Below are 12,944 nucleotides of genomic sequence, written 5' to 3'. Positions count from 1 at the left end.
CGTCGTGCACTGAACGTCGCAATGCGACGTTGCAGCGCACCGACGAATACTGTGCAAGTGCCGCACAACGGGGGCAGTGGATGCTGTTTTCAAACGCATCCGCTGCCCCATTGTGAGGTGCGGGGAGGTGGGGGCGGAGTTCCGGCCGCGCATGCGCGGTCGGAAAAGACCGGAACAAAAATGTTACAAGCAACGTTTTTTGGTGGCGACGGTCCGACGCAACACGACGCAACCGTCGCACGACGGTTGCGACGTGTGGCAATGTGTCGCACTGCGTCGCTAATGCAAGTCAATGGAGAAAAAACGCATCCTGCAAGCACTTTTGCAGGATGCGTTTTTTCTACAAAACGACGCATAGTGACGTGCAGTGCATGATGCTAGTGTGAAAGTAGCCTAACTTCCACTTCATGCATGAACACACTGAGATTAAACAGATTTAGACTATTTAATCCATTAGGCTATGTGCACATGTTAAGAAATTGCAGCAGATTTTTCTGCACAAAAAAATCAGTGTTGGAATGAAAAATGCAGCATAAAAAAATGCTAATTTTAATTGAATTTTTTCCCATTCATTTTAATGGGTGAAAAGCGGCGCAAAAATAATTAAAAGATTTGAAATACGGTAAATACTTTTATTATTCAAATTCACAAGGAAAAAATAAGCAGCATGAGGTGTCAGAAATCTCATTCACTTTGCAGGTACTGTAAAGTGCAGAAAAGTGCAGCGATTGTTACTCTTGGAAAATGCATGATAAAAAGTGGCAAAAACAGTGTGTGAACAAGATCTTAAGGTGACGCTAAGGCTGTGTGCACACGTTGCAGATTTGGTGCGTTTTGTCGCGTTTTTTCCTGTGCGGATTTGTCACAAAACCTGAAGAAAAACCTAATGCCAACAAAGTGAATGAGAAACCGGAAGTGTCATGCACACGTTGAGTATTTTTGACTTGCAGATTTGGTGCAGGAAATAATCTGCAGTGTGTCACTTCTTTAATTGCCTGCCTTATTCACTCATTGAAAGCAGCGAAAAAAACGCAGGAAAAAACACACCAAAAACGCAACAATGCTGCGTTTTCCTGCCAAAAGATACAGAAATGGTGCAGAAATGTCTGCAATAAAATACTCAACGTGTGCACATAGCCTTAGGCTATGTTCACACGTTGCGTTTTTCCTGCGTTTTTTTTCTCCAAGCAAAACCTGCTCTCTCTTGGCAGTAAAGAAGCTGCTTATAAAAGCAGGTTTTGCTTTGTTTTTGCAGAATTTTTGCAGATTTTTTACTGTCTCTTGTGCATGATGATAAAATTTAGTGGTAAAAAAGCATGATGCAAGTTCCTTAGGTTTTTGTACTGAAAACGAAGCAAAACCTGATAACTGCGTTTTTGCACTTACTCATTGCTTTCTATGGGTGAAAATATGCTGCAAGGTTCTGCAGTTTTCAAATGCATCAGTTTTCCAATTCAGTAAAAAAAAATAACAATGTGTGCATGAGATTTATGAAATGTCCTAGCTTTTGCTGGTACTGTAAAATGCAGCTTAAAATTTGCATTAAAAAAACATAGCAAAACGAAACGTGTCAATATAGCCTTTTCCATATTCTGATTAAGGCATATGAATGTGTGCTAGGGGAGTCCTCCAGAAAATATAGTAAAGCAGCAAAGAATACAGGTACATAAGGATGGCTCGCACTAAATCAAACAGTCCATAAAGATAACACTTACCACATGGGAAGCATTGTGTTTTCAGATTTGTCAGAAGTTTCCTCAGTTCTATTACTTATTACTCTCCTGCTCCAGTTTCGCCTTCTAGTTGGGCTATCAATGAAAGGCAAAGGAGATTGGAAAGCTGGGGAATTTTCAGGTATTTCATTACTGACATAATGGAGGGGAGTGTCCGGAGGTAGGTGAGGAGAAATGATGGAGGGTTCAGGCACCTTTAAAATTAACAAAAAGGAATTTAGTTATTTACTATCCCTGTTCACCTCAAATAAAATAAAGCTCTATCTATATATATAAGAGGCATCGTGATTACTCGCTAATCCCGCCCCCTGCACAGTAGCTCCGCCCCCCACCACATCACCACACATAATCCCGCCCCCACCACATTACCACACACAATCTCACCCCCACCACAGTACCACACATAATCCCGCCCCCGACCACATTACCACACATAATACCGCCCGCCCACCACATTACCACACATAATCCTGCCCCCCACATTACCACAGATAATTCCACCCCCCACCACATTACCACACACAATCCAGCCCCCCACCACATTACCACACATAATACCGCCCGCCCACCACATTACCACACACAATCCCGCCCTCCCACCACATTACCACACATAATCCCACCCCCACCACATTACCACACATAACCCCGCCCCCCACCACATTACCACAGTTAATCCCGCCCCCTGCACAGTAGCTCCGCCCCCACCACATCACCACACATAATCCCGCCCCCACCACATTACCACACACAATCTCGCCCCCACCACAGTACCACACATAATCCCGCCCCCGACCACATTACCACACATAATACCGCCCGCCCACCACATTACCACACATAATCCTGCCCCCCACATTACCAGATAATTCCACCCCCCACCACATTACCACACACAATCCAGCCCCCCACCACATTACCACACATAATACCGCCCGCCCACCACATTACCACACACAATCCCGCCCTCCCACCACATTACCACACATAATCCCACCCCCCACCACATTACCACAGATAATCCCGCCCCCCCACCACATTACCACACATAATCCCGCCCCCACCACATCACCACACATAATCCTGCCCTCCCACCACATTACCACACATAATCCCACCCCCCCACCACATTACCACAGATAATCCTGCCCCCCACCACATTACCAGACATAATCCCACCCCCTACCACATCACCACACATAATCCCACCCCCCACCACATCACCACACATAGTCCCGCCCCCCCACCCTATTACCACACATAATACCACCCCCACCACATTACCAGAGGTAATCCCTCACCACCACATTACCACACATAATCCCGCCCCCCACCACATTACCACAGATAATCCCGCCCCCCCACCACATTACCACAGATAATCCCGCCCCTACCACATTACCACACATAATCCTGCCCCCCCACCACATCACCACACATAATCCCACTCCCCACCACATCACCACACATAATCTTGCCCCCCACCACATCACCCCACATAATCCCACCCCCAATACATCACCACACATAGTACCACCCCCCACCCCATTACCACACATAATCCCGCCCCCCACCACATTACCACAGATATTCCCGCCCCCCACCACATTACCACACATAATCCCGCCCCCCACCTCATTATCACACATAAAACTGCCCCCCCACCACATTATCACACATAATTCCGCCCCCACCACATTACTACAGATAATCCCGATCCCCCACCACATTAACACACATAATCCTGCCCCCCACCACATTACCACAGATAAGCCTGCCCCCCCCACATTACCACGGATAATCCTGCCCGCCACCACATTACCACACATAATCCCGCCCCCCCACCACATTACCACACTGTCAGGACTCTGAACATTTTTTATCACCTTTTTTTTTTAGGCTAGAGTATCCTGTAATAATTATAGGGGATAACTCAGGAGACTCTTTGCGTGGAACAAGACAACTACAGGACACAGTTTTATAAGTGGTAAAGTCTATATTATCACACGGTGATTCAAACAGGTGCAGAGAGAAACTCAAGTCCACAACACTTGGTGCAAATATCAAATGCAGCTCAGCAGTCTGTAGGAAACTTCAGAGGAAAATGCAATCACGCAGAAAGTCTATGAAGCACAATTATTCTTAAGGATACTTGACACGAATAAGTCCTTGCTTAGTCCACAACACAGATAGATATGCTTATAAGGCAGTTCAAATAATATCTTAGCTCAACCAGGGAGGTTTGGGTAATAGTCTCAGGTTCTTGCAGAGCAGAAACAGCTTACATGTCCAGCAAATGCAGATGGAAGCAAACACGAGCAGCAGATGAAGGAGGATTACTGAAACTGGTGTATGCAGCAGGAACTCAGAGCAGAGTAGCAGGATAACCCCACAGGTTCACAGGAGCAGGTATATAGCCAGGGAGTCACCAGAGGTCAGGAGCTGGATGCAAGGCAGAATACTCTAGCACAGACTGAAGGCTGGGGTGAAGTTTTATAGCAGGAAGACACAGTGCACATGAGACCAAAGACGCCATCTTGGAAAAGGGCAGTAATGCACAAAAAGGTAATAAAAAATGTTCAGAGTCCTGACACACACACAATCCCGCCCTCACACCACATTACCACACATAATCTTGCCTCCCCACCACATTACCACAGATAATCCCGCCCCCCACATCACCACACGTAATCCAGCCCCCACATCACCACACATAATCCCTCCCCCCACATCACCACACATAATCCAGGCCCCCACCACATTACCACACATAATCCCGCCCCCATCACATCACCACACATAATCCCACCCACCACATCACCACACATAATCCCGCCCACCACGTCACCACACATAATCCCGCCCCCCACATCACCACACATAATCCCATGCCTCCAACACATCACCACACATAATCCCGCCCCCCCAACACATCACCACACATAATCCCGCCCCCACACCACACATAATCCCACCCTCCCACCCCATCACCACACATAATTCCCCTCACCACATTACCACACATAATCCCGCCCCCCCACCACATCACCACACATAATCCCACCCCCACATTACTACACATAATCCCGCCCCCACCACATTACCACACATAACCCCGCCCCCACCACATGACCACACATAATCCTGCCCCCACATCACCATAAATAATCCCACCTCCCAACACATCACCACACATAATCCCACCCTCTCACCCCATTACCACACATAATCCTGCCCCCCACCACATCACCACACATAATCCCACCCCCAACACATCACCACACATAATCCCGCCCCCCCACCCCATTACCACACATAATCCCACCCCCCACCCCATTACCACACATAATCCCGCCCCCCACCACATCACCACACATAATACCGCCCCAACACATCACCACACTATTGTTATTAACTTCATTTTAAGTTTATTTACCACCTGCGTTAGTGCTATTGAATGTTGTCATTATTTGCTTTAGTTTAATCACCAGCAGCGTTAATTAGATAGCAATGAGCGTGCCGAGCATTAGCTGGCTGGAAACATCTAGTTGTCTAATAGTAAGCAAATGTGAAATGTAAAGTATTTGTTGCTTGATTGCTATATTCAATTTGTAATAAATGTGAAATTCTGTTATATGAAAAACATCAACAGATCTAAGAAAAGAGATAAGCAAACTTATTCGAAAAACGTTCACCAATCTCAAATTCGGCACAAACGTTGCACATTCGGATTCTTGTTCAGATTCCAGAGCTTTTTTCCTAAGAATCGTCAAAAGTCGGTAAATGATCGCGTTCCCTAAGGGCTCTTTCAAAACATCCTGAACATGTGCACTCTGATGACATCCATGTGTCATCTGTGCAACATGTACCTGCACCTGGGAATCAGCGATACTGTCCACGCTGTTCCCAGGCGCCAGGTGCTGAAGTGAAGACATCTCCCCTGCTCGCGAGAGTTGTATTTAATTTTTAACAGGGAGAGCAGGAAACTGATGGGAGTATTCATCAGCTGCCACCTGAACTATAAATAAATAATAAAAAAAATGACTTGGGGTTCCCCTGTATTTTTGATAACCAGCCAGGCAAAACTAACAGCTGCGGGCTTCAACCCTCAGCTGGCAGCAAGGCGGGTTATCAAGAATAGAGGGGTCCCCACACCATATTTTTTAATTATTTAAATAAGTTTAAAAAATGGTGTGGGATTCCCCCGATTTTTGTCAACCAGCCAAGCTAAAGCAGACAGCTGGGGGCTGGCATTCTCAGCCTGGTAGGGGCCCATGGATATTGCCCCCCCAGCCTAAAAAGAGTAGACTGCAGCTGCCTCAGAAAAGGTGCATATATTAAATGTGCCAATTTGGGTGCTTTGCCCGGCTCTTCCCACTTGCCCTGTGGTGGTGGCAAGTGGGTTTCATATTTCTGGGGTTTATGTTACCTTTGTATTGTCCGGTGACATCAAGCCCATGGGTTAGTAATGGAGAGGCATCTATAAGATGCCTATCCATTACTAATCCTATAGTTATATTGTAAATAAGCACACACGCAGAATAAAGTCCTTTAATTGAAAGAATGACACAGACTCCTTTAATTTGTTTGGATTTGCCTCCCATTAGGGCTCGGACATGTTCATCAAACTTTTTGCCGAAAATGTTTGGGGATCATCGGGACATTTGCTGAACCGAACCGAACCTTGAAAGGTTCTCTCATCTCTAGTCCTGAACCTAAAGTGTTATTCTCAAGTTGTGAATTAAGCATCAACCAACTCTGCAGTCTCCTCACTTCCTTGTTGATGGAGGAAAGGGTGCCCACCTTGAGTGACAGTTCTGGTCAGTTACTTTCTGCTGAGCTTATGATACTATGACACATTAAGGCTATGTGCACACGTTGCAGATTTAGATGTGGATCCACAGCATTTTTGGAGGCGCGGAATTGCATAAAATCCGCAGTGTAGTGCACAAGCAATATTAGTCTATGTAAAATTGACATTTGGTGTGCACATGTTGTGGAAAAAAACAAGCGGAATTGCATCTTTTTTTTCCCGCAGCATGTCAATTCTTTTTTGCAGATCTGCAGCGTTTCTGCACCCATTGACTTCCATTGCATCTTGTGGGGCTGTGTGTGTCTGTGTATGCGTGGCTTTGTATGTCTCTGTGTGTGTGCGTGGGTGTGCGGGGCTGTATGTTTGTGGGGCTGTGTGTGTGTCTGTGTCAGTGTGTAGTCAGGCATCGTCTGATGGGACTAGTAGTCCCATCCGGCTATGCCTGCTACAGTGACAGTTAGTCAGATGATGGGACAGCAGTAGTCCCATCATCCGGCTACTGTGTTCAAGTGTAAAAAAAAACAAAACATACACACATATATAACATACATATACACATACAGTGCATACAACATACAGTAAATACTCACCATACACCTAGACCCAGAAGCCATCGATCACCTGGAACAAAATTAAAAATTTAATGAGTATCCCACGACGATCTCCCGTGTATAGGTGTCACATCGGCAGATGGGACCACTCTCCAGGGGCTCCAGGATACAATGACGGAAGGTTTAGTTCTAGTCCCGCACTGTATCCCTCTGCCACTGTGAGTGCAGATTTCATACTGTCACTTGCAGCACCGCTGCATGGGAAAAGTCTCACACAGCAGTGCCATAAAGTGATAGGCCATTGAACCCTCAGTGATAACACTGCAGGAGCCATTGTCTCCTGTCAGTGTGTCACTGAAGGCCTATAGAGCTATTACATCTTTTGATGTGACCGCTCTATAGGGGAGATCATCGTAGGACACTCTTTTTCCCAGGAGAGCAAGGGCATCGCATGGATTACCAATATAATAAAGATAGCAAAACTGTGTGGTGTTTTATTTCATTAAAATACTTTATTCTGCATGTGTGTGTGTTTATTTACCCCATTAACAACTATAGGATTAGTAATGGATAGGTGTCTTATTGAAGACTCTCCATTACTAAGCCGGCTTGATGTCACCTTACAGTTCAAAGGTGACATTAACCCCCTAATACCCCATATGACACCACTACAGGGCAGTGGGAAGAGAGAGGCTGTGTCAGAATTGGCGCATTTTACAGATGCGTAATTTCTGGGGCTGTTGAGTGCTAGTGTTTGTAGTTGTGGGGGACAATATGCATGGTCCCTTCCTAGGCTATGAATATCAGCCCGCAGCTGTCTGCATAGCCTTTTCTGGCTATTAATTATAGGGGGACTCCACGTTGTTTTTTGGGGGGTTCTACTATTTTAATAGCCTGTAAAGGCTAAATATACAGCTGCGGGCTGATATTCATAGCCTGGGAAGATCCATGGATATAAACCCCTTCCCAGGCTATAAACATTGGTCCCTAGTCGCTGGCTTTCCCTCTCTGGCACAGAAAATTGTGCTGGAGCCCACGCCATTTTTTTATACATTAACCCCTTCCCGACATTTGACGTACTATCCCGTCGAGGTGGGGTGGGCCCGTATGACCGCCGACGGGATAGTACGTCATCACCGATCAGCGGCGCTCACGGGGGGAGCGCGGCCGATCGCGGCCGGGTGTCAGCTGCATATCGCAGCTGACATCCGGCACTATGTGCCAGGAGCGGTCACGGACCGCCCCCGGCACATTAACCCCCGGCACACCGCGATCAAACATGATCGCAGTGTACCGGCGGTATAGGGAAGCATCGCGCAGGGAGGGGGCTCCCTGCGGGCTTCCCTGAGACCCCCGGAGCAACGCGATGTGATCGCGTTGCTGCGAGGGTCTCCTACCTCCTTCCTGGCTGCAGGTCCCGGATCCAAGATGGCCGCGGCATCCGGGTCCTGCAGGGAAGGAGGTGGCTTACCGAGTGTCTGCTCAGAGCAGACACTTGGTAAGCCTGCAGCCCTGCACAGCAGATCGTCGATCTGGCAGAGTGCTGTGCACACTGCCAGATCAATGATCTGTGATGTCCCCCCCTGGGACAAAGTAAAAAAGTTAAAAAAAAAATTTTCCACATGTGTAAAAAAAAAAAAAAAAAAAATCCTAAATAAATAATAAAAAAAAAAAATATATTATTCCCATAAATACATTTCTTTATCTAAATAAAAAAAACAAAAACAATAAAAGTACACATATTTAGTATCGCCGCGTCCGTAACGACCCAACCTATAAAACTGCCCCACTAGTTAACCCCTTCAGTAAACACCGTAAGAAAAAAAAAAAAAAACGAGGCAAAAAACAACGCTTTATTACCATACCGCCGAACAAAAAGTGGAATAACACGCGATCAAAAAGACTGATATAAATATCCATGGTACCGCTGAAAACGTCATCTTGTCCCGCAAAAAACAAGCCGCCATACAACATTATCAGCAAAAAAATAAAAAAGTTATAGTCCTGAGAATAAAGCGATACGAAAATAATTATTTTTTCTATATTTTAGTTTTTATCGTATAAAAGCGCCAAAACATAAAAAAATGATATAAATGAGATATCGCTGTAATCGTACTGACCCGAAGAATAAAACTGCTTTATCAATTTTACCAAACGCGGAACGGTATAAACGCCTCCCCCAAAAGAAATTCATGAATAGCTGGTTTTTGGTCATTCTGCCTCACAAAAATCGGAATAAAAAGCGATCAAAAATGGTCACGTGTCCGAAAATGTTACCAATAAAAACGTCAACTCGTCCCGCAAAAAACAAGACCTCACATGACTCTGTGGAGCAAAATGTGGAAAAATTATAGGTCTCAAAATGTGGAGACGCAAAAACTTTTTTGCTATAAAAAGCGTCGCTGGTTTCACACTTGCGTTTTTGTCTGCAGCGTTTTTTGCACAAAAAAACGCATGCGTTTTTTCCCTATATTTAACATTGAAAACGCATGCGGTTTTTTTGTACGCGTTTGGTCGCGTTTTCAAACGCATGCGTTTTTTTTCTGCATGCGTTCATTTTCAGAAATACAACCTGCAGTATTTTCTTGCGTTTTTAAGCACATGCGTTTGTTTGCGTTAAAAACGCATGCATTTTTATCGAAACAAAACAGAAAACACACTGAAAAGCCACCCACCACCATCAAGGTGATAAAGGGATCCAAACCCTAACCCTAACTCTACCCCTAACCTCACCCCTAACCGTTTAATGAACATTTTCTGACAGTCATAGTGCCACGTATTTCAGTGCCACGTATTTCAGTGCCACGTGTTTCAGTGCCACGTGTTTCAGTGCCACGTATTTCAGTGCCACGTATCACATATTTCAGTGCCACGTATCACGTATTTCAGTGCCACGTATCACGTATTTCAGTGCCACATATTTTAGTACCACGTATTTCAGTGCCACGTATTTCAGTGCCACGTATTTCAGTGCCACGTATTTCAGTGCCACGTATTTCAGTGCCACGTATCACGTATTTCAGTGCCACGTATTTCAGTGCCACGTATTTCAGTGCCACGTATTTCAGTGCCACGTATTTCAGTGCCACGTATTTCAGTGCCACGTATTTCAGTGCCACGTATCACGTATTTCAGTGCCACGTGTTTCAGTGCCACGTATTTAAGTGCCACGTATCACGTATTTCAGTGCCACGTATTTCAGTGCCACGTATTTCAGTGCCACGTATCACGTATTTCAGTGCCACGTATTTCAGTGCCACGTATTTCAGTGCCACGTATTTCAGTGCCACGTATCACATATTTCAGTGCCACGTATTTCAGTGCCACGTATTTCAGTGCCACGTATTTCAGTGCCACGTATTTCAGTGCCACGTATTTCAGTGCCACGTATTTCAGTGCCACGTATCACGTATTTCAGTGCCACGTGTTTCAGTGCCACGTATTTAAGTGCCACGTATCACGTATTTCAGTGCCACGTATTTCAGTGCCACGTATTTCAGTGCCACGTATTTCAGTGCCACGTATTTCAGTCACGTTTAGGGTTAGGGTTAGGGGTAGGGTTAGGGTTAGGGCTAGGGTTGGAGGTAAAGTTAGGGTTGGGGCTAAAGTTAGGGTTGGGGCTAAAGTTAGGGTTAGGGTTTGGATTACATTTACGTTTGGATTAGGGTTGGGATTAGAATTATGGGTGTGTCAGGGCTAGGGGTGTGGTTAGGGTTACCGTTGGGATTAGGGTTAGGGGTGTGTTTGGGTTAGGGTTTCAGGTAGAATTGGGGAGTTTCCACTGTCCAGGCACATCAGGGGCTCTACAAGCGCGACATGGCGTCCAATCTCAATTCCAGCCAATTCTGCGTTGAAAAAGTAAAACAGTGCTCCTTCCCTTCCGAGCTCTCCCGTGCGCCCAAAAAGGGGTTTACCCCAACATATGTGTTATCAGCGTACTCGGGACAAATTGAACAACAACTTCTGGGGTCCAAGTTCTCTTGTTATCCTTAGGAAAATAAAAATTTGGGGGGCTAAAAATCATTTTTGTGGGAAAAAAAAGATGTTTTATTTTCATGGCTCTGCGTTATAAACTGTAGTGAAACACTTGGGGGTTCAAAGTTCTCACAACACATCTAGATAAGTTCCTTGGGAGGTCTAGTTTCCAATATGGGGTCACTTGTGGGGGGTTTGTACTGTTTGGGTACATCAGGGGCTCTGCAAATGCAACGTGACGCCTGCAGACCAATCCATTTAAGGCTGCATTCCAAATGGCGCTCCTTCCCTTCCGAGCTCTGTCATGCACCCAAACAGTGGTTCCCCCCCACATATGGGGTATCAGCGTACTCAGGACAAATTGGACAACAACTTTTGGGGTCTAATTTATCCTGTTACCCTTGTGAAAATACAAAACTGGGGGCTAAAAAATCATTTTTGTGAAAAAAAAAAAGAATTTTTATTTTCACGGCTTTGCGCTATAAACTTTAGTGAAACACTTGGGGGTTCAAAGTTCTCAAAACACATCTAGATAAGTTCTTTGGGAGGTCTAGTTTCCAATATGGGGTCACTTGTGGGGGGTTTGTACTGTTTGGGTACATCAGGGGCTCTGCAAATGCAACGTGACGGCTGCTGACCAATCCATTTAAGTCTGCATTCCAAATGGCGCTCCTTCCCTTCCGAGCTCTGTCATGCGCCCAAACAGTGGTTCCCCCCCACATATGGGGTATCAGCGTACTCAGGACAAATTGGAAAACAAATTTTGGGGTCCAATTTATTCTGTTACCCTTGTAAAAATACAAAGCTGGGTGCTAAAAAATCATTTTTGAGAAAAAAAATAAAAATTATTTTCACGGCTCTGCGTTATAATCTGTAGTGAAACACTTGGGGGTTCAAAGCTCTCAAAACACATCTAGATAAGTTCCTTAGGGGGTCTACTTTCCAAAATGGTGTCACTTGTAGGGAGTTTCAATGTTTAGGCACATCAGGGGCTCTCCAAACGCAACATGGCGTCCCATCTCAATTCCAGTCAATTTTGCATTGAAAAGTCAAATGGCGCTCCTTCCCTTCCAAGCTCTGCCATGCGCCCAAACAATGGTTTACACCCACATATGGGGTATCAGCGTACTCAGGACAAATTGCACAACATTTTTTGGGGTCCAATTTCTTCTCTTACCCTTGGGAAAATAAAAAATTGGGGGCGAAAAGATCATTTTTGTGAAAAAATATGATTTTTTATTTTTACGGCTCTGCATTATAAACTTCTGTGAAGCACTTGGTGGGTCAAAGTGCTCACCACACATCAAGATAAGTTCCTTAGGGGGTCTACTTTCCAAAATGGTGTCACTTGTAGGGGGTTTCAGTGTTTAGGCACATCAGGGGCTCTCCAAACGCAACATGGCGTCCCATCTCAATTCCAGTCAATTTTGCATTGAAAAGTCAAATAGCGCTCCTTCCCTTCCAAGCTCTGCCATGCGCCCAAACAATGGTTTACACCCACATATGGGGTATCAGCGTACTCAGGACAAATTGCACAACATTTTTTGGGGTCCAATTTCTTCTCTTACCCTTGGGAAAATAAAAAATTGGGGGCAAAAAGATCATTTTTGTGAAAAAATATGATTTTTTATTTTTACGGCTCTGCATTATAAACTTCTGTGAAGCACTTGGTGGGTCAAAGTGCTCACCACACATCTAGATAAGTTCCTTAGGGGGTCTACTTTCCAAAATGGTGTCACTTGTAGGGAGTTTCAATGTTTAGGCACATCAGGGGCTCTCCAAACGCAACATGGCGTCCCATCTCAATTCCAGTCAATTTTGCATTGAAAAGTCAAATGGCGCTCCTTCCCTTCCAAGCTCTGCCATGCGCCC

General features: G+C 45.3%; 1 protein-coding gene across 4 annotated transcripts in view; it reads right to left on the bottom strand.

Annotated features, from left to right (window-relative positions):
* LOC143765175 (phosphatidate phosphatase LPIN3-like) overlaps window positions 1-12,944 on the bottom strand; it is a 133,094-nt gene that overhangs the window by 32,109 nt on the left and 88,041 nt on the right. For 3 of the 4 annotated variants that reach the window (XM_077251589.1, XM_077251590.1, XM_077251592.1), the window contains exon 4: window positions 1,716-1,927. In XM_077251589.1, the coding sequence (XP_077107704.1) occupies window positions 1,716-1,927 (212 nt within the window). Of the gene's footprint in view, window positions 1-1,715; window positions 1,928-7,136; window positions 7,168-12,944 lie in introns of all 4 variants that reach the window. The other variant, XM_077251593.1, reaches the window with a different exon arrangement.

The sequence above is a fragment of the Ranitomeya variabilis genome, chromosome 4 (genome assembly GCF_051348905.1).
Source record: "Ranitomeya variabilis isolate aRanVar5 chromosome 4, aRanVar5.hap1, whole genome shotgun sequence".
NCBI lineage: Eukaryota > Metazoa > Chordata > Amphibia > Anura > Dendrobatidae > Ranitomeya > Ranitomeya variabilis.
Note: the sequence above shows the minus strand (reverse complement) of the source record. Positions and strands in the feature narration are given on the sequence as shown.